The sequence below is a fragment of the Euleptes europaea genome, chromosome 1 (genome assembly GCF_029931775.1).
Source record: "Euleptes europaea isolate rEulEur1 chromosome 1, rEulEur1.hap1, whole genome shotgun sequence".
In the NCBI taxonomy this organism is placed as follows: domain Eukaryota; kingdom Metazoa; phylum Chordata; class Lepidosauria; order Squamata; family Sphaerodactylidae; genus Euleptes; species Euleptes europaea.
Genome location: NC_079312.1, coordinates 118,572,067 through 118,594,144, shown reverse-complemented (window position 1 = coordinate 118,594,144; position 22,078 = coordinate 118,572,067). Strand labels below are relative to the sequence as shown.

General features: G+C 50.6%; 1 protein-coding gene across 1 annotated transcript in view; it reads right to left on the bottom strand.

The window, feature by feature from the left end:
* Positions 1–22,078, bottom strand: part of NTN1 (netrin 1) — a 221,884-nt gene that overhangs the window by 150,214 nt on the left and 49,592 nt on the right. The window contains exons 4-7 of the mRNA XM_056848173.1: positions 17,067–17,212; positions 16,727–16,948; positions 14,384–14,637; positions 9,975–11,034 (exon numbers count right to left, since the gene is read on the bottom strand). Coding sequence (XP_056704151.1) covers positions 9,975–11,034; positions 14,384–14,637; positions 16,727–16,948; positions 17,067–17,212 — 1,682 coding nt within the window. The remainder of the gene's footprint in view (positions 1–9,974; positions 11,035–14,383; positions 14,638–16,726; positions 16,949–17,066; positions 17,213–22,078) is intronic.

Below are 22,078 nucleotides of genomic sequence, written 5' to 3'. Positions count from 1 at the left end.
AACCCAGAATAAGCCGAATACCCATACCTACTTTATTTCCAGGTTTACCGAAAAATTCGGGTCCATTATAGTCTATGGGGATGTTTTGATGCTCATGTGGGGGCATTTTTGGAGGTAGAGTTCCCAAATTTTCAGGGTAGCTTCAAGGGGCTATCCTTGCATGAACCCCGAAGTTTGGTGAAGATTGGGTCGGGGGGCTGATTATATGAGGTCCAGAAGGGGTCACCCCTCCTCCAAAATGGTAAAGTTTACAATGCTTCTCTGTGGAGGAGGGGGTGACCCATTCCAGACCCCATAAAATTGGACCCCTGACCCAAACTTCACCAAATTTTGGGGTTCGTGCAAGGACAGATCCTTGGGAACTCTACCTCCAAAAATGCCTCCCCCAGAGCTCATTTTAAAAAATTCCCATAGGGAAAAGCCAAAAAAAAAAGAGGAGAATATCTATTTAGCTGATTCGGTAATCGGATATCTGGCTTTGGTTTTATTCCCAGCTTTTGGTATTTGGTAAAACCAAAACCGAATATTGCCAAAACAGTTAATTTCGGGTTTATTTTCAGTTTGGGTTTATGGATATGCACAACCCTACTAGCAACTCATAATTACTGGTTATTCTATAACGTCTTCTCTTAATGAATGAGATTGTGTAGGACAAAGGACCACACCTTGTTCTCTTCATACATTTTTTCCATGTTCATTTGATGTTCCTCATAGTCTTCTAAATGACTGTCACTAAGGACTTTTGCATATGTATGTATGCGCTCGGGAGATCTGAACTTTAAACTTATGATGTAGGGATTTTCAGGGTTTAGAGCTGTACTGGCTCAGAGAAATACTCAATATGCTTGTTCTGCTTCATTAGCATTGTGTTATATCATAGTTAAGAGCTAACACAATGTGGTACCAATGGGTTGGTTTTTCCCAGCGCTGACTGTGAAAAGATGCCTTTTGCAAATCTCTTGCTGTGGTTTCTGAATTAGTTTTCCTAAACATGAGCTCAACCACAGACTTGGGAAACATTGCAAGCCTCTGTCCCGCAAAATATTTTAAGTGTTTTCAGCAGTAAAACGCCCAAGTAGAACATTCTTTATCAGGAGTGGATTAAAATATCAGCAAACTTCGGTCTCATTCAGCAAAACAAACTCCCTAACCCCTGGGAATATTTTTCAGTATCTCCTCAAGCCTGAACTCCTTATGGATAACTTTTTGTTTGCATGTGAGACAAAGAATTAAAAAACACTTGCCCATTTGAAGTTTGCACAGGGTTTCATCCACAGTGCTTTAGACTTTATAACACTGCTATTCATGTTCCATATTGTGTACAACACAGAATGCACAATCCAAACAGGCATATTTTAGTTAGCGTTGATATGAATATGCCATTGGACAAGCAGCACAGTACATCTAATGTCAGCTGAATTAAATTATTACTGAGGGCTATCAAGCTGTAAAGTTGCTGAGTTGGATCCCCCAGAGGATATCCATAGAGGGAAAGGGGCAGTTTTCACTGATTCCAACTTCTGATGCAGGCCTACAGCTCCCCTGTGCTGCATTTCCTTTACCTCACTACAGTGAGAGCCAGAGTGGTGTAGTTGTTAAGAGTGGCGGACTCTAATCTGGAGAACCAGGTTTGATTCCCCGCTCCTCCACATGAAGCCCGCTGGGTGACCTTGGGCTAGACACAGTTCTCTCAGAACTCTCTCGGCCCCACCTACTTCACAAGGTGACTGTTGCGAGGAGAGGAAAGTGACTGTGAGCCGTTTTGAGATTCCTTACGGTAGAGGGGGGAAAGGGAAAGGCAGTCCCCAATGCAAGCACCGGGTCATTACTGACCCATGGGATGACATCACATTACTAGACAGTCGATGTAGTTTTCCATTTTAAAAATATGCGCTATTACAGTCAAACAGTAAAATAAGAGTTATAAGCAGTGACTCAGGCAGACTATCAAGGGAAAAAATCACATTTACCCTCCCCACACACCAATTGAGCAAATTCTGATCATTAACCTTAGATTAATCAGAGGGGGGGAATCAGCAAAACTGGAGAACAGGAAGTAATCAGTTTGTCTGAAGACAACAAAAAAGGAGCTTTGCAGGAAGAAGGGGATTGCTAAGGGATATTTACTTCCAAAAAGACATGGACCTTAATTGTAGGAATGGGTTTTTATGAGAAATAAAAATTAAGAAATAGCACTCTGTTAAGTGGTGTGTGGGACTCCCATTTCATTTCTGCTTGCAGCTAAATACAGAAGAATCAGTGACACAACGCAGTTATAGTGAGTTATTGCTCTGAAGTTATACTATAATATATATAGGTTCAAAAGCTACATTCCTTGTGAAATAGAAAGAACAAATAATACTGCTGAACTTACTTTAAAAACACAATTAAAAATCTATATTTAGCATGCAAAAAAGAACACATTCATTCAGGTAAGCTGACTGATTGTGTAAAGCAGTACTATGTTTAGAGGGGGATAATCTACCAAAATGTGAGAATTGGTGTCTCGGCAGAACAAGAATATAGCAAGCATTTTGCAAACTCCATGCCTGTATGTGGAATAAATCACAGCATATTTTCTAAAGGAAGACAGTGACCCAAACAACTGCTATGTGCTGCCAATATTTGGCATTGTTATTATTCTTGGTGTTCAAGAGCAAAGAAATTAAAAAGCTCTTTAAAGTCACATCTGATTATGATTTACTGGTACAAATAAAACTGTGCATGTGCTGCTGCTTTAGTTTACAAATGAAAGCCAAAGCAAACAGCACCCACTGTCTATTAAACAATATAATTCATTATGCATAAATGAACATTATTCAGAACTTACTCAGAAACTTATTCATACTTGCATGAATTGGAAGGAAATTCACCAAGGTCATTGATGAACAGCCAATATAGGATCATTAGGGACTCCAGCCAAAATATTTCGCTGCCAAAATTGAAAAATCCTAAAAGCTCCAGTCCTAGTATAAATAAAATGTTAAACAACTAACCATGTTGTGCCCCCAAAACTAAATGCCCGTTGTACTCACTGTATTCCTCCTGATGGCCTTTTACACATGGCTGTTCCCCTCATGGTCACCCCCAGCTACTTAGGGGCTTTGTTTTGCTTAGTCGCCTTGCTCTCCCCGTACATTTCCCCTGTATTTTCTGGATGCCAGCATCCAGAAAACATGGGGAAAACACACAGGGAGAGGGGGGCAACCTCTGCAGGTTGGAAAATGCATGCATAATCAAAACAAAGTAGTGGGGGGCGGTGACAGCAAGAGAAATAGCCACGAATAAAAGCCCAGTGAAGGCTGGGCTGAGCACTGTCTGGAATTTTCAGCAGAAACTAACAGCTGTTTTCATGAATGTAGGCCTGTTGATTCCTTGTAGATAATGTACTGCCACCTTCTGCTCTGAAGCAAGATCCATAAAACCCAAAGCAATTATTAGCTGGGAGCCAGCGTGGTGTAGTGGTTAAGAGCGGTGGTTTGGAGCGGTGGTCTCTGATCTGGAGAACCAGGTTTGATTCCCCACTCCTCCACATGAGCGGTGGAGGCTAATCTGGTGAACTGAATTTGTTTCCCCACTCCTACACATGAAGCCAGCTGGGTGACCTTGGGCTAGTCACAGCTCTTAGAGCTCTCTCAGCCCCACCTACCTCATAGGGTGTCTGTTACGGGGAAGGAAAGGGAAGGTGGTTGTAAGCCGGTCTGAATCTCCCTTAAGTGGTAGAGAAAGTCAGCATATAAAAACCAACTCCTCTTCTTCATATGCCTCAGTAATGAGTTAGCCATCACAGAGAGGGGGATGGGTGCAGGATGTGTGTGTGTGTGGGGGGGGGGAAATGCCTTGAATCCGTGGAATAAACAGAGCCGTCACTACTTATTATTCTAAGAACAATCTACTAACATAGTTAAATAAAAGACCTGTGAATTCACCCATTTCACTCCAGAGGAATTAACTAATTGTGGAAAACAATTTCCTGCAATAATGAGGAGGAAGAAGAAGAGTTGGTTTTTGTACCCCAATTTTCTCTACCTTTAAGGAGTTTCAGACTGGTTTACAATTGCCTTTCCTTCCTCTCCCCACAACAGACACCCTGTGACGTAGGTGGGGCTGAGAGAGTTCTAAGAGAACTGTGACTCGCCCAAGGTCACCCAGCAGGCTTCATGTGGAGGAGTGGGGAAACAAACCTGGTTCACCAGATTAGAGTCCACCCCTCTTGTGGGGAGTGGGGAATCAAACCAGTTCTCCAGATTAGAGTTCACTGCTCTTGACCACTACACTACGCTGGCTCAGGAGACTCTGACCATGAAAGCAGTGCCTTTTGGAAAAACATTTGATTTAAAAAGAATTCTATTTCATCAACAACATTAATCCATTATTTCCTGCTTCTGCTTGCATCTTTCCTAGTTCCAGCAGCCCCTTACCAGAGTGAAATGAAAACTTAATGTATTATCCCTGTCATTCTTGTATCCATGTCAGTTATCAAACTAATCATGTTAATTGCCTCACTTCCACCAAATATTTCATTAGTGTATTTTCAGTCATTTGATATTAAGTTTTATCTTCCTAGCATTTAGGAGACTCCGCACACCAGCTTCAAAGCATGTTAGTTTTCCAAGAGAGCGGGGAACAGCATGGTACTGTCATTACAGGGGAGTACTGAGATGGGTGAGAGGATCTTCTTTTCCATGATTAGATCTCTCTGAGTTCCAGTTTGTAAACATTGTCATACAAGGAGTATAGACAGCTGTCACACATTACTTTTAAAACTTTACGTCAGGCTCCTCCAGGTAAAAAGTCTGGGCAGAGAAGGAATATCAGGATATAAGCTACCTTAATCAAAAATCTACTCTGAAATCTGAGTTCATGGTGAGGTAGCCATGGCTGAGCTTTATTATGAGGGGGAGGAACCATTTAAATGACTTTTGGCAGTTCAGAAAACCCAAATAGGCTGTGGGAAGCAGGGAAACACGTTGATCAAGGGGTCGCAGACTATCTGAGTATTCTGTGGCATTACAAAGTTGTCTGAAAGTGTGTGGGCCAGGCACAGGGCAGTGATAAACCTGGAAAAATGAGGGCTTTGAGGGCATCCCAGCTGTGCAAAATACTGAACTGCTATGGGGTGAGGTGGGGGGGGAGGCCCTGAGCTCAGGGCAGGAGACTCTGGGCCATGATGTTTGTAGGGGTGTTTCAGAGGAAGCAAATGAGTTTTTCCATTTGTGAATCTCTTATACTTACAGCTCCTGACTAGACTACTCACCGCCCCCCCCCGCCAATATTTTAGGGTGCAAGGACATTTAGCACAGAAAGGACCTCTCTGCAACCATCTCCCATAAAGATGTGAGAAGTTAGAAAAAAGAAACCCTAGGAACTTTAGAGGAGGGGAAACTTTTTTGTTTGTTTGTTTTGGAGAAATGGGGGTTTATGCTGGATTTCTAAGAATGCATTAAGAAGTATTCCCAAGAAAGCTACTTTGTCTGCAGGCAATTGCAGCTCTAATACTGGATTTTATCTCATTTTTTAAATTGTTTTGGGTGTGAAAAGTGAAGAAATATTAGTTTCACAATTATTCTTAATGATACTGGGCTAATCAGGGTATACTTAAATACAATTCTAATTCTTTCAAACGGACCGTAACCAAGTTTATTCATAAGGTATCACAGTGGTACTTACTTCCAGCCAAGTATGCTTAAATTGCAATGCTAAACATTTTCTAATGACCGCATTTTCAAAACTTATCTGGGTTCACTTCCCATTCCACTAAGAGGGGGCCGTTTTGTAAGAAAGCCCCCTTGAAATCAATGGATCCAGTCCCCAAACAGAATGCATTTGTTTCAACCGAAGCTACTTTCAAACTGATATGTTTAAGGAGGACTGAGGAGCGAAAGAAGTAAATAAAGTTTTGAAAACAAGTAACCACTAGAGTGTTTCATTTCCCCACAACACTTCTGAATGATTTTAAGTGCAGTTTATGTTTTTTTTTAAAACCAACTCGGCCATATTACACATCTGGCACAACCGCTGGGATAAATCCGACCTAACTTGGCAGCCTGGCTAGCCTGGGACCCCTTTGGAAGGCACCATCCCTCCCGGTTTCCAATCGCCCAGCTCTTTCCGCTCCTTCGTTCCTCTCTGGTTCAGCGCTGCCCCAAAGAGCTGCCATTCCGTCTCAGCGCTGCGCGGCTTTGCCGGGCCAAAACAACGCATTGAAAGAGGCAGGCGGGCTTCTTTTCTTTGGTTCAGCTGGGTCCAGTAACAGCGTCTGGTCCAAGCGATGGCAAAATTGCCGTCGGGAAAGGCTGGGATCGCGGGTGGAGAGCCCGGGCAGAGTCGCCGGCCTCTCCAAATGACCCCTGTCGGCTTCCTAGACAACCTCTGCAACCCCCACTCCTAGGAACCTCTTCCTGCTGCTTCATTCGCAGCTCCCCCTTTCTCCCTCCTGCCCACAGCCTCTCGGAAGCCGAGGTATGGAGAATATTGAGCTGGAAAAACAGTGGGTTTTAAATCAAATAAAGCCTAAACTGGCTCTAGAAACTAAAATGATTAAACTGAGGCCATCATATTTTGGTCACATTATGAGAAGAAAAGACAAGAGTCACTGGAAAAGACAGAGGGTTGTTTTCTGTTGCCCCAGAAGGTCGGACCAGAACCAATGGGTTAAAATTAAATCAAGAGTTTCCATCTAGACATTAGGAAGAACTTTCTAACAGTTAGAGCCGTTCCTCAGTGGAACAGGCTTCCTTGGGAGGTGGTAAGTGCTCCTTCCCTGGAGGTGTTTAAGCAAAGGCTAGATGGTCATCTATCAGCAATGCTGATTCTATGACCTTAGGCAGTTCATGAGAGGGAGGGCATCTTGGCCATCTTCTGGGGCATGGAGTAGGGGTCACTGGAGGTGTGGGGGGAGGCAGTTGTGAAATTCCTGCATTGTGCAGGGGGTTGGACTAGATCTTCCAATTCTATGATTCCATGACAGTCATGCTAGGAAACGTTGAGGGCAGCAGGAAAAGAGGAAGACCCAAAAAGAGATGGATTAACTCCATCAAGGAAGCCACACAGCCCTCAGTTTGCAAGACCTGAGCAAGACTGTCAAAGATAGGCCATTTTGGAGGACTTTGATTCATAGGGTCGCCATGAGTCGACGAAAGGCCGACTCTGGCTGGTCCTGCCTCTCTGGGGACTTGACCGACCAAAGGGAAAGAGGTCAGGAGACACAATCCCAGCCTGCAGTTTCACCTGTTTCCCCTCCTCCCACCTCTCTTGGAATAAAAGGCTGCACTGAATTGGGGGCAGGGGAAGAGGGGGGCCTTAACTGGGGAGGAAAGGACGGGAAATTAATTTCCTGCCAGGCTTAATTTAAGTAGCCGAAAGACTTGGACCGAAGCCTACTTGAGGCCAAGTGGGCTGGAAACGAGGACACGAATGAACCCCGTGGTGGGAAGAACTGCCGGCATTACCAAAACGGTCGCAGACGTTCATGTCCCATTCAAAGGAGAGCTCTGAGCGTGTGCGGGACAAGGGAAGTCCTTGGCTGTTCTTCGCACTCAAGAGTCAGCCTCAAGCATAAAGGTGCAAGCCCCCTTTTCTTTCTTTTCATGGCAAGGCATCTGGGCCGCTGAGGGTTGGGCGACCCACGGAAGGGTAACTTTTGTCTTTCCGTGCTAGGGAAAATGACATCTCGGAAGATCTGTCTCCGAAGAGGCTCTTTTATGTGCAGGAACAAACAATGATACAACTACTTCACGACTCAGTTTCAGCCAAGGCTCGTCCTGGAAGTCTGGCACAAGTGAAGAGATGCAGAAAAGTACCTTTGGCAAATTATGCATGGGAGGTTTTGGCTTGGATTTGCAGCTCTCGAGATGCGCATTTTCCCCATTCGAATTCTCAGAACTCAAAAATAAGCCACCATGCAGAGCTTTGAGAATTTAGAAGGGGAAAATGTGCATCCAGAGAGCAGCAAATCCAAGGCAAAACCTCCCATGCGTAACTGGTCTTTTGAGTCGGTGCTCAGTGAGTCAGCGCAGTCAGCTCCCGCCTGGCTAGCATTTTTAACCTGTCCTGGATTCAGGGAGCCCAAGGAAGCATCCTCTTCACTCCCACAGTGCTCCCAGCGTGACTGGGCCAAGAACACTCAGTTAACAGCCTTGGCTGAATGCAGATTTGAACCCAGTCTCGGTCCCAGTCCAACAGGCTGATTTCCATCACATTGGCTCTCTTCTGGGCATGGAGTAGGGGTCATTGGGTGTGTGTGGGGGGGAGGTAGTTGTGAATTTCCTGCATTGTGCAGGGGGTTGGACTAGATGACCCTGGTGGTCCCTTCCAACTCTATGCTTCTATTTAATTAATTTAGGATTCTTCCAAGCCAGCCAGATCACAGAACAGCCACATATTTGGCACAGAACTAAAGCACGGCTTGATTTAACTTAAGATTCCCTAAGACTCAACCCCAAAGTCTGAGTAACTTTTAGGCTCAAACTATGCCCATTCAATGGAGTAATGCCCCCTTTTTTTAATGTGGAAGCCAGGATGAAATGTTCAAATAAAATAAACAGATTGATAGGCCCAGGCAGTACTTGTGAACGCATACAAAGAGCGGTTTCTTCCCCCACTGCATCAGCATAGCCAGCTCCCATCTGTCTGAGGTGCTCAATAAATTTTAACTTTGAAAACAACTAGCCGCTGGAGTGTTTCATTTCCCCAAAACACTTCTGAGTGATTTTAAGTGCGGGTCATAGGACATCGGCACACATTTAAGGAAGGACTCCAATTAACTGGAGACAGCAAGCACCGGGCTTTTTAGTGCTAAGGTTCAGAGCCAGGTCATAGGGGGAGTTCAGCTGAATATTGAAAGAGAGGAAACCTATGAGCATGTGCAAAGTACCCCACATCAATATAAGTACCTCCCATCTATCTGTGGTTGGAGGTGGACCTCTTGCAGAAGGCTGCTCCATATAGGAACTTGGACAGCCCCCTATGTATGAACTGGCTCCATGGGAAAGCATTGGGCTTACAGCGATATGAAGCATTGGCTGCCTATGGCAAGATGGCGGAATAGATTGTACTTCTTCCGAAGGCAGGTGGAGGGTACATTATGAACGCTCTCCCATATAGTAGAAAAGAAGTGCATTGGGGAGAGTTCCAGCCCCTTTCATTTCCCACAGGGCTAGTTACTATTTTCCATGCTGTGCTATTTGCATGGGGTCTTTTTTTTATGTAGCAAAAAATATGATGTTCCACCTGGAGGAACCTGAGACTGAAAGGCTATATACATGGGAAGTTTTGCCTTGGATTTGCCGCTCTCTGTATGCACATTTTCTCCACCTGAATTCTCAAAACTCAAAAATAAGCCCCCATGCAGAGTTTTGAGAATTCAGATGGGGGAAAAGTGCATCTAGAGAGCAGCAGATCCAAGGCAAAACTTCCCATGGATAAATGGTAAGAGATCTTAAGTTGTGCGGGCTTCCTCGGGAGGTGGTAAGCACTCCTTCCCTGGAGGTGTTTCAGCAGAGGCTAGATGGCCATCTGTCAGCAATGCTGCTTCTATGCCCTTAGGCAGATCATGAGAGGGAGGGCACCTTGGCCATCTTCTGGGCATGGAGTAGGAGTCACTGGGGGTGGGGGGGAAGGTAGTTGTGTGTTTCCTGCATTGTGCAGGGGGTTAGACTAGATGACCCTGATGGTGCCTTCCACCTCTATAATTCTATGATTCACTGTTAGTGTGGATGCTTTTTCCGTTAGGTTTGTTTTGTTTTGTGCATGGATGAAGCACACCTGGCATGGAGTAGGAGTCACTGGGTGTGTGTGGGCGGGGGAGGTAGTTGTGACTTTCCTGCATTGCGCAGGGACTTGGGGTAGATGACCCTTCCAACTCTACGATTCGACCTTTTCTAACCCCCCCTCCTTCCCGCGGGGTCCCAGCCCCGGCGCGACCCGGCCCCTGGCGCCCTCCCACGCGGGGAGGCGCGGGGGGGGGCACTCACCGACGCACTCGTTGGCCTCGCGGGCGGTGGCCCTCTGCCAGGGCCGGTCGTAGTGGAAGGGCTTGCAGCGGTCGCACTCGGGGCCGGCGGTGTGGTGCTTGCAGTCGCAGACGAGGCCGCCGTCGCGGTCGCGGACGCAGCGGGCGGCGTGGCCGTTGCACTTGCAGCGCCCGCCCACCTGCAGGTCGGAGACGGCGTAGTAGTAGGAGTCGCGGGCCAGCTGCGAGTCGTCCTCGTTCTCGTCGCCGAAGGTGTGGAGGCGGCCGAAGACCACCTTGATGTCGGTGGCCGTGACCCAGTCCTGCAGGACGGGCGAGTTGTCGAAGTCGTGGGCCGAGGGCCGGCCGTCGAGGGTGCTGAAGGCGATGAGGCCGCCGGCCAGGGGCCGCGGGTCGGCGGGCGCGTCGCTGCACACCGCCTCCTGCTCGTTCTGCTTGGTGATGGGGGCGCGGCTGGGCCGGTTGTACATCTTGCGGCACTGGGTGGAGTAGAACTGGAAGGGCACCCAGGCCTTGCCGCCGTCCATGGACTTGTAGATGGCCATCGACTCCGGGCGGGGCGAGCAGAACTGCAGGCTCACGTAGGTCACCTCGAACTTCTTGCCCAGCGCCAGCGCCAGCGTCACGTTGCGCGGGTGCTGCACGAAGCTCTCCGACTGCCAGCACGTCAGGTTGTGCGGGTTGTTGAGGTCGGTCAGGTAGGCGGCCGGCCGCGCGCGCCGGGGGTCGCCGGCGTCGCACACGTGGCACGCGCGCCCCCGGCCCTCCTCGCCCCCGCCGGGCTCGCCCAGCACGCAGTAGCGCGCCGGAGGGCGGCCGCACGTGCTCGACGCCCTCACCTCCTGCCCGAAGGCGGCGTTCACGAAGTCCGGGATGCAGCGGCGCGCCTGGCCCGTCTCGTCGTAGCAGGGGTCCGGCTGCGGCGCCGGCGGCACGGCGAACATGCCCAGCCCGCCCCCGCCGCCGCGCACCCCCGCCGCCAGGCACGCCGCCAGCGCCACCCAGGCCGACGGACACATCCCGGCTGACGAGGGCGCGGCCAGAAGGGCGGGAGAAGCGACCTGTGGGGTGGGGGGGGGAGGGAGGGAGAGAGAGAAAGCGCGGGTCAGCTCGGCCTTGGGTCAGCTCGGGGTCAGCTCGGCGCAGTGGGGGGGGGGGGGTACCCGAGACCCTCCCTGGCTCCGACTGGGCTGCTGGGGAGGGAGGGGTGGCTCTGCGCGCGCGCGGGAAAGGGCCCCGGGTGGGGGGGAGAGGCAGAGAGCGCGCGCGCGCCCCGGAGTCCCAAACTCCAGCCCGCCTCGCTTGAAAGGGCGAGGGGTAATTGTGATGTGTGGACGGGGAGCCAGCCTGGGGCAGTGGTTAAGAGCGCTGCTTTGGAGCGGTGCCGGCTGACCTGGGGGACCGGGTTTGATCCCCCGCTTCCTCCCCATGAGCGGCGGAGGCCGATCTGGGGAACTAAATTTGTTTCCCCGCTCCTACACACGAAAACAGCTGGGCGACCTTGGGCCAGTCCCGCTCAGCCCCACCTGTTGAAATATCTGTCCTGGAGATATTCCCGTGAAAGGGGAGAGAGAGAGAGAAGGGACGTTTCCCTGACAAGACATCCTCTAAACAGCAAAGGGGCAGGAAATGAGGGCAAGGTGTCACTGGAGATGACCTTCCCCCTGTCCTGTCTGTCTATCGGACTTTGTGGTCAGTTCCCCCTCTCAATGTGCTGGCAAGGGACACCGTCCTGGAAGGGCAGATTTTCCAACACCGCCTGCCTCACAGGGTGTCTGTTGTGGGGAGGGGAAGGGAAGCCGGTTTGAGGCTCCCTTAAGTGGTAGAGAAAGTCGGCATATAAAAAAACCAAGTGTTCGGGCTGGCTCTCCTCGCAAAGCTCGAGCCCGTACTAAACTCCCGAGATCCGCACCAACGGGACTCTTCGCGCCGCCCGCCTCTGCCATCTTGGCCAAGGCTAAAGGGAAGGAGGGGGGGGGGACAGAAGCCGCTTATGCACGGGAGGTTTGCCGCTCTCTAGATGCGCATTTCCCCCCATCCAAATTCTCAGAACTCAACAACAAGCCCCCATGCAGAGTTCTGAGATTTTGGATGGGGGGAAATGCGCATCCAGAGAGCGGCAAATCCGAGGCGAAACCTCCCGTGCATAAGCGGCAACAGTGCCTGAAACCCATTCTGCAGGGCTTCGGACAAGCTACAGACGCCCCCGTTTTAGAAGCAGAGTTGGGGCGCTTTAATGCATGCCAAGTAATGCAATTTCAGCCCGCTTTCAACCCACCTTGCAACTGGGTTTTCCTGTGCCAAATAGCAAAATCCACTTGCAAACGATCCTTAACGCGCATTGAAAGTGCATTATTCAGTATGTGTGAAAGCGCCCTTGGTCTTGATATGCCGGTTTTCTCTACCTTTTAAGGAGAATCAAACCGGTTTACAATCTCCTTCCCTTCCTCTCCCTACAGTAGATACCTTGTGAGGCAGGTGGGGCTGAGAGAGCTGGAAGAGAACTGTACCTGGCCCAAGGTCACCCAGCTGGTGCCATGTGGAGGAGTGGGGAAACCAACCCGGCTCGCCAGGGTTTTAAACAGGGGAGCTGGAAATAAAATCCCGTTCAGATCTCATTCTTTGTGCGCAAGTCCATCCCAGGGAAATCTGCGAAGCTGGCTTCCCAGCAGTGCGTTGAGGATGGGGCGCTGATTTGCACGGGACTGAAATCCCGCGGCCCTGCCTCCACGACTGAGCTGCCAAGAGAGTGGCTGATCCGGGAAGGAAGCAGCCAGCGAACCCTCCGGAGCGGCGGCCGCGGCCCGCCTTCCGCTAACGTGGTGGAAACAAATCCCACATTGGAGCTTTCCTGTTGCTTCAAGCCCTAAACGCATCCTAGTCCCCAGACCCTCGACACCAATAGGTTTGCTAGCACCGAAGAGGTTTGCCATGACTTTGAAATGATCTTACTAAAGGAAGAGGCGCCAGCTGACGATTCAATGAGGAGGACTGGATCGGAGTCCCAATTTACAGAAGTCTGGGATGTATTACAAACCCACCTTCTTACCTTGCACCCAGGCAGCCACAGTTAGATTAGAATATGTCCCGTAAGTGAGACAGGGATCCTACCCGGTTCAAGCAAATCATCGGGGTTTAAACCCAGCGGAATCCCCCACCCCCAGCCAAGCGCGGGACAAGAGAAAGAAGCTGTTTTTCTGGAACTGATTTCAACGAAATTCTCTGTTTTCGGGTTGTGACTTGCAGTCCGATCCCATTAGGAGGTAAGTCCATCTGAATGCGGCTGGATTTAATTCTATGGACTTGAGCATAGGATTTCAACCTTGGGTTCTGCGGACTGAACCTGTGTGCCTTTCGATGCTTTCGACAGATTACTCCAAAGTAAACGTCGCAAGCGCCTCAACCTCCTTAAGCTTTCCTAGGGCATATACCTGGCTTGTGCTTCTGGCCGCCAGCGGGAAATAAGAGAAAGGGGGGCGTGCCGGTGCCGGTTTAAACCCGTCCACAGCCCCCTTCCTCAAAGTTACTGAGATCTAAACCGAGTGAAATCCTTCCTGCAACCAATCATGGCACCAAATCGCGACCGTTTATGCGCGGGAGGTTTTGCCTTGGATGTGTCGCTCTCTTGATGCACATTTCCCCCACCCAAATTCTTAAAACTAAAAAATAAGCCCACATGCAGAGTTCTGAGAATTCAGACGGGGGAAATGTGCATCTAGAGAGCGACACATCCAAGGAAAAACTTCCCATGCATAATTTTTGTTAGCGCCCGCGAGAGAGGGAGAAACGGCAGGTAAACCGCACAGAGCAGGAGAGGAAATCCCAAGCGGTTCGGAACAAGAGGGCGTCTTATTGGACCGATCCGAGGCAAGCTTTGGAGATGCACAGGACTCTTCTCCGGGCAGAAAAAGCTCCCTGCCTTCGTCGGCACGGGACTCCGAGGTGGGGGTTCCCGTCCGATGTTCCCTGTAACCAAGCGGATGAGCCCTCTGGGAGGAAGGCTCCAGGAGCGCAGCGCACGGCAAGAGACACCCAGGCGGAGCCCCCCGCCTCGCTCGGAGAGGCGCTCGGGAGGAACCTCTCGACCTCCTCCTCCGGGAAGCACCATCCTTCCAGCCCCCCAGGTTGCTTCCCTCCCTCCCTCCCTCCCCTGCGCCAGGAGCAGAAGCGCCCAGGAACCCCGGGGCCATTTCTGCACGGGAGGTTTTGCCTTGGATTTGCAACTCTTTCGATGCACATTTCCCCCCATCCGAATTCTCCAAACTCAACACTAAGCCCCCCAGAATTCAGATGGGGGGGGTGTGCAACTAGAGAGCGGCAAAGCCAAGGCAAAACCTCCCGTGCAGAAATGGCTCCGGGGTCCCCTCGGCGTCTCTTCCCCGGGGCTGATTCCCCCCTCGGTCCCTCTACCTTGTCTGGCTGGGCAGTGGCCGGAGGGAGGGCAGCGGGTCGCTGGGCCGCTTCCCGCGCCGCGGACAGCTCCAGGCGGCGGGAGTGGCTCAGGGGTGCCGGCCGGCTGCCATCGTCCGGCGGCCCCCGCGAGCAGCCAGGCTCGGCGGACGCCCGAAGCGAGTGAGGCGCCGGGCTGGGGCCGGGGCTGAGGTCATCCCGGAGGAGTGACACCCCGCGGGCTCGCGCGGGGGAAGAGGCGACTACGACATCCACTAGCGGGGAAGCAGGACCGGGGGCGGGGACGGCGGGGGGGGGGAGGAGGAGGAGAAGGGGTGGCCGCCCGGCTGGGAAGCGCTTCTTGCACGGAGAGGGAGGAGCCCCGGCGGGGAGAGGAGGGAGGTGGAAGGGGTGCGATCAAACCCGGGCGGGATCCGGACCCCCTCGGGATCTCCGCCGCCAAGCGGAGGAGGCGGAACCTGCGCAGGCAGGGTCAGCCGTGGATGGGGGGGGGGAGCAGTGGGGTTGCCGGAGGGAAGGCTGCCGACGCCTCCTTCCCTGCAAGAGAGGAAGGGGAAGAGCGGAGGGTGGGTGTCTGCCCGATCAGCCCTAGGTGAGCTGTAGGGCCAGCGTGGTGTAGTGGTTTGGAGCGGTGGAGTCTGATCTGGAGACCGGTTCGATTCCCCTCTCCTCCACACGAGCGGCGGAGGCTAATCTGGTGAGCTGGATTTGTTTCCCCACTCCTACACAAGAAGCCAGCTGCGAGACCTTGGGTTAGTCACAGCTCTCTCCGCCCCACCTACCTCACAGGGTGTCTGTTGTGGGGAAGGGAAGGTGATTGTAAACCGGTTTGAGTCTCCCTTAAGTGGTAGAGAAAGTCGGCATATAAAAACCGACTCTTCTAGAGAGGCGCCAAGTTCTCCGCGCTTCTGCATTTGCTCTTGGGGTGGGGGAGAGATCGGGAGATCGGGACGCCAGCCGTGGTGAGAGAGAAGGGCAGCAGCTCCTGCATGGGATGGCGAAGTCCCCAAGAAGAGGGTGGGGAGGGGTGGGGAACAGAGAACGCTTGTGGACAAGGCTGGCCCGGCTCGTGGGGACCCGATGGGGAGCAGCCCTCCCAGAAAGAGGGTGAGCCCTGGGGAGAGACCAAGACTGGGTCACAGTGTTCTCCTTTCCTGGTAAGTCGCATGTGCTCCAGTGTGTCGAAGTCGGGCACGCAGAAGAGGAAGAAGAGTTGGTTTTTATATGCCGACTTTCTCTACCACTTAAGGAAGAATCAAACCGGCTTACAATCACCTTCCCCTCCCCACAACAGATACCCTGTGAGGTAGGTGGGGCTGAGAGAGCTGTGACTAGCGCAAGGTCACCCAGCTCGCTTGTGTAGGAGTGGGGAAACAAATCCAGTTCACCAGATTAGCCCCCGCCGCTCATGTGGAGGAGTGGGGAATCAAACCCGGTTCTCGGGATCAGACTTCATTGCTCCAAACCACCGCTCTTAACCACTACACCACGCTGGCTCTCTGCAGCTCCAGAAAGATTCCAGAATCAGTAAGATTCCGTTTTCCCAAATCCGATGAGCTTTCTAAAGCTCATGGGGTCACAGTCCACACACACTCATAGCCTCCCAGGGGCTTCGGCCTGGCGTGTGCTGGGCCAAGAGGTGCCCTCCTCCCTGGCCAACATAACGCGCTTAATGCAGTACTTGGCCAGACGAAAACAGGCAGCCACTCAGCAAGGCCACAAGCCGTCTGTCCCCCTCACTTCCTCCCAACTGTATTACACATTACAAAGAAAGAAGGGAGGGTATTTCTTTGCTTGTCTCAATATTAACCGTGCAAATTGGTGCAAAATGTTCTAGTACCCAGGGGCTCGCGTGCCTCCAGCGAATTAAAAGCTTTATCTCGGTTTTTGACAGAGAGCCCTCTCTTCCCAGTCTCTTCCTTCAAATTTTGACAACAGGTTACACGTGTTCTCGAAAGAACCTCTCCGGTTGCTGTGGCCGTCCATCTATTTTTTGTACAGAAGAAACCCAGCTGCGTCCTGACGCATGCAATCGAGTGCCCGTTAAAATTCTTGGACCCTGTTGCGGGAGCCCGCCACTGTTTCCTTTGGGCACGGGAGGTTTTGCCTTGGGTTTGCCGCTCTGTAGATGCACATTTTTTTTCTCTCATCTGAGTTCTCAAAAATAAGCCCCCATGCAGAGTTTTGAGAATTTGGAATGGGGGAAATGTGCATTTCCCCATTTGGAATGGGGAAAATGAGCTGCAAATCCAAGGCAAAACCTCCCATGCATACCTGGTCTAAGGCCTTTTATGAGATCTGGTATTTTCACCTAAGAGGTGCATTCCTCCTTCACGGCCTCACACACGCACAGAAGGATGAACGCGGGGGTGTCTTTGCACTTTTGCGCCCGAGAACTGGACTTTCGCAAACTGGAATCGAACTCCGCCCCGCCGGCGCCTTGTTTGGGATTGCTCTCGAAAATGAGGCTCAGCGCTCGGGCACACAAAGCCAGAGAGCCCCTGAACATCCGACTGGACCCCAGATTATCCAGAGAAAGGTGGGTCTGGATGAAGCGATATTCTTCTGGTGGGGGGGGGGGTGCAGGCACAACCTCCCTGTTGGCAAATAAGACGCCGGCGGGCTTTTGGGAGAGTCCGAAAAGGAGTCTGCCGAGACGTCAGAGAGCTTCTCCTGCCAAGACCAACTCCTCCGCGGAAATCCGACTCCCCGCGGGAGCCGCTGCCCAGCCAGGTGCCCGAAGGGATCGCCATAAAGGCTTCGCTGCTTTCTGGGTTCTCACACGCATCGCACACGCGGGGCAGGGGGGGGGGCAGACCAACTCTGGGACTGACGGGGTGGGGAAAAGGGAGAAGTAGATCCAGAGGGGAAAGCCAGTGGCTGACCACAGTCAGCGTGTGGGGGAAACCACCCCATAAGCTTTCTCCTTCTCGGCCTGCGCGCTGGGGATTCTTTTAGGGGGCAGAGGATGGGAGCTGACGCGGAGGCCCGACAGGTGGGCAGGCACACAGAATCATAGAGTTGGAAGGGACCGCCAGGGTCACCTAGTCCAACCCTCTGCACAATGCAGGAATTTCACAACTACCTCCCCCACACACCCCCAGTGACCCCCTACTCCATTCCCAGAAGATGGCCAAGATGCCCTCCCTCTCATGAGCTGCCTAAGGTCATAGAATTAGCATTGCTGACAGATGGCCATCTAGCCTCTGCTTAAACACCTCCAGGGAAGGAGACCTCAGCCATCTAGCCTCTGCTTAAACACCTCCCGAGGAAGCCTGTTCCGCTGAGGAACCGCTGTAACTGTTAGAAAATTCTTCCTAATGTCTAGACGGAAACTCTCTTGATTGAATTGGGTCTGGTCCGAACTTCTGGACCACCTCGCTGCTTCGTTCCCAGCGCGCCTTTGGGCCCCTCGGGCCGGTTTCTTTCAAGGAGGGGCGTGCGGCGGCTCCACGGGCCAGGGCGGGGGACTGCAAAGCCACCTGCCCTTCCAGGAAACGCTAACCTGCTTTCACCACTGCTTCTCGCTCAGCCGAGCGCCCGCAGTGATGTTCACTCACTTTGCAAAACAAAAAGGTGGGTTCGGCCGCCTGGAGGGGAATTCAAAGCTTCGGCTCCAATGCCTTTCCTAGCGACCGTGCGCAGTTTGCACCAAAGCAGTCCGCAGCCGCGTGGCCTGCCCTTCTAGGAGCATAAGAACATAAGAAAAGCCATGCTGGACCAGACCAAGGCCAGCAGTCAGTTCACCCAGTGGCCAGCCAGGTGCCTCTAGGAAGCCCCCAAACGAGACAACTGCAGCAGCACCGTCCTGCCTGTGTTCCACAGCACCCAATATATTCTCCCTCCCTCTCTTCTCTGAGCAGCTCACTGGTGGTGGTGGTGGGGGGGTGAACCGAATCAGCCCCTGTTGCCCCAGCGAAAGCCCTTCTGGAGGTGTGGGAGAGTTCTCTGCTGGGAGGGCTGTGAACTCGCATTCACGGTCGCCTCCCTGGCCTCCATCTAGGCAGAGGTCCCGGTGGCAGTCCAAGAGGGTGGCGTGGAAGCCTCCTTAACATCCCGAAGGAACTTCTACAATGAAAAAGTCTTTTACACAATCTGATTTTTGAAAAAGCGAAGAGAAGATAGGATAAGATTTCCCAGATGGCTAAGCAAACTTTGAGCGAGCATCAAAATTGACCATGCACAAATGGCCTCACTGAAGAATAAGTTCAATTGAATTCCAGGGAGACTTCTTTCTGAGTAAACCCGCTTTAGGTGGGGAGGGGTGTGCCCACTGGTTTTTAATAGATGGTTAAAGCCTCTTACTTTCACCGACTGGAACAAACTGCAATGGCAGACTTGCAACTGAAACTTTCTCAGGAAGGATTTTTTCCTGGCAGCCAAGCGCTTTCAACGAACGAACAGAACCAAGGAGTATTCTGCTGATCGGAACTTTTCAGGGTCCCCGGTGTACCCTGTGCATCTCGCAGCAAGGAGATCCTCAATGCACAAACAGCTGTTTGTTTGTTTTTAGATGGTTTACGAGTTCCCACCTCGCATTCTTTTACTTTGTTCAAGAAACCCTACAGCCCAGCTTTCCCTTGCAGATCCTCAATTGCCTTATTGCTCCAAAGATGTGAGATCCTCTCTGCCTTTATGCTGGAAACACGAAACCCTTCAGCCATGTAATTTATGAATCACTGATCTCAGATGCAAAAAGTGAGGCCTCAATCCAGTCAAAATATCTCTGAGGCCTTTTGAAGACTCTGAGTAAACTGCAACACATCCTAAACATGTTGTTTACCAAGAAGGAAGTGTATCATTCTATGTCCATTTATTTGGAAGCTCTTAGACTATATTCGGAGTCCTCCACAATTTCACACACTCCCCATACGATTAATGGACTTCAGATTATGCCCTCTTTTTTATTGCCGTGAGCATCAGAGGTACTCTTGATTCATGCAATGCCACGGTTTCTGCCATATATATAACACTGTCAACTATTTGAAAGCAGCAGCTGTCTTTGTAATGTATTCTCAAAGCAGCATCTTCTTTGAGACCTTGTAGAATTAAGAGGAAGCCCTCGAAGTTAGGAGGTGCTGCCTGCCCTTAGTATTGGAACCCTGGGCACATTTAGCTCAGAGCACTGAATACAATGGGTTTTACTTCTGAGTAAAGCTGCACTGGATTGCGCTGTGAAATATGTTCACTTCTTCCCAGTTCCATCCAAGCCTGTATCTTACAGGAGACCTTCGCTGCCAGTTTTTGGAGACGGATTTTGTGCATGACAGTGTGTGTTGAGATACTGGTGACACCCCCATAGTAAAAATGTGTCTCATTTTGGAAGTCAACAGTTCACCGAAATAAACAAAGCTAACTTTCCACTAATCGTGTTTCGAATTGAATCAGAGTCATGTTGCACTCTTTGGGGAAGGGTGGAAATGCCAATAGCGCAATTTTAAATTACTCTCAATTTTGATTAAAAATCAATAGGAATAATCCAAACTCTGTTTGTTTAAGATTGCAGCATAAATATATCAACTATTTTGAATGTGCACGTAATTTTTTAAAAAGGTAAGGAAGACCTGTTTAAAAAAACACTCTCAGTCGTTTTTCAACAAAGCATAGATACTTCTTAATGCAGGATCAGGCCAAATCTCCAAATACTGCTTGGCTGTCGGGTCTCTACAAATTCACATCCCCTCCTTATGTGCAATAACATCTTGAAAAGATGATTTCAACAACTCAACAAAAAGGAAAGAAGAGCCCCATTATTCTTGCCATTGCCAGCATTATTCTAAGGAGTAGGAGTAGGTTTTTATATGCTGAAGAATAAAAAACCTGCTTATAATCACCGTCTCCTCCCCACAACAGACACCCTGTGAGGTAGGTGGGGCTGAGAGAGCTCTAAGAGCTGTGACTAGCCCAAGGTCACCCAGCTGGCTTTGTGTGTAGGAGATGGGGAAACTAATCCAGTTCACCAGATTAGCCTCCACTGCTCATGTGGAGGAGTGGGAAATCAAACCCTGTTCTCCGGATCAGACTCCACTGCTCCAAACCACCGCTCTTAACCACTACACCACGCTGGCTCTTTGATGCCTGCCTCAGTCATTTTTTCTACTTCTGATAGTGGCTGTAGTCAACATTTAGCACCAACGATGAGCTGGGTGCCCAATATCTTCAGGAACCTGCAAATAAAGAACCATCTATGGGGAATTTTGCCATTGCTCTCCCCCTACCAACCCTGACTGTTTTGCATTCTTTATCCTGCCTTCCCACTAAGGAATTCAGGGTGACTTACCTCCCCCCTTCTCCCCCCCCACCTTTATAAGCAGGAAAAGGTGAATTGTGACTGGCTTGAGGTCACTTTCAGGATCACCTTGATGGGGATTTGAACCTGGAACTCCCTGGCTCTAGTCCCACACTTTTGACCCACATTGCCTTGGCTCTGTAAGAACCAGCCTCTATCTCACTTTTGTTAGTAATTTGTTAGTAAGTTAATTCTGCAGTCCTATGCTGAAAGCCTCATTGAATTGTGTGATTCATTTCTAAGCAATGTACCTAGGATCACACTGCCCTAAAAGAAAAGGAAACCTGAAGCATCGCTTACTGTATGCAGTTCCTGGCCTACTATGAATCAGTTCCCTCTCTGTTGCTAATACATCATAACAGCCCGAGTAACCCACCAATCCCTTTCTTTGGATGCTTTCTTTGGACAACAACCCACCCCTCAGCATCAGGCCAACTGAACCTACTGCCAACCCTTCCCTTAGCACTCAGAAGTACCATGAATTCCTAGTCGGAACATGACTTCCATTTCCTATAGAACCAGCCTTGATAATGAAGGAGACCACTGAAGCATCTGCTCCAGTGAAGTGTCCATGTCTTTTTTTCTTTTTTTTTTGGACGCTGCTTTCATTATACCTTCACACATTCTCTCCTCTCCTCCCACCCCTCCAAGTCACATCTGACTTATGGCAACCCCTGCTGGGGTTTTCAAGGCAAGAGACCTTCAGAAGTGGCTTTCCTTGGAGGTCTCCCATCCAAATACTTGCCAGGGTCAACCCTGCTTAACTTCTGAGATCTGATGAAATCAGACTATCCTAGGGCTATATAGGTCATGTCCTCTAGGCCTGGCACTCACTCACACTCTCTCTCTCTCCCCCCTTCCCTCCCTTCCCCAAAGCCCGACCATCCATCATGAGCCCTTTTTTCAAAGTAGTTAATTGCCATACCAAATACTGCCAGACCAAATATGGAGTGAAATCTAGACAATTTTGCTCCTCTCTTCAGATGCTGTATACTAGTTGGCAAGAGAATCTAGGTTTCAGAGTGAGCCAGTGTATTGTAGGGCCTGAGAGAACAGAGCCCTCAGACAGGAATTTCCTGGTTCGAATCTCACCTCTGTTAAGGGGGAGGGGGATCTTAGGCCAGCCACCTTCTCTCTGCCTCACCCTGTTTGACAAGATGGATCCCCCCCACCTATGTTCTAAGCACTCATGCTCTCATGCAGCACTTGTTTGCTCCAGCAGTAAGTGCTTCGCTTCCATACTGCCTCAACTGCCAAGTTACTCTCAGCACCAGCTTACTTCAGTAGCACTTCTGTGCTTGTCCGCATGTGGGGAGTGGACTGAATGCACACCTGGGACAATATGGGAACCAAGTACCTCACTGCTGAAGTGTGTTAATGGACCTGGTGGAAATCTATGGCTGCAA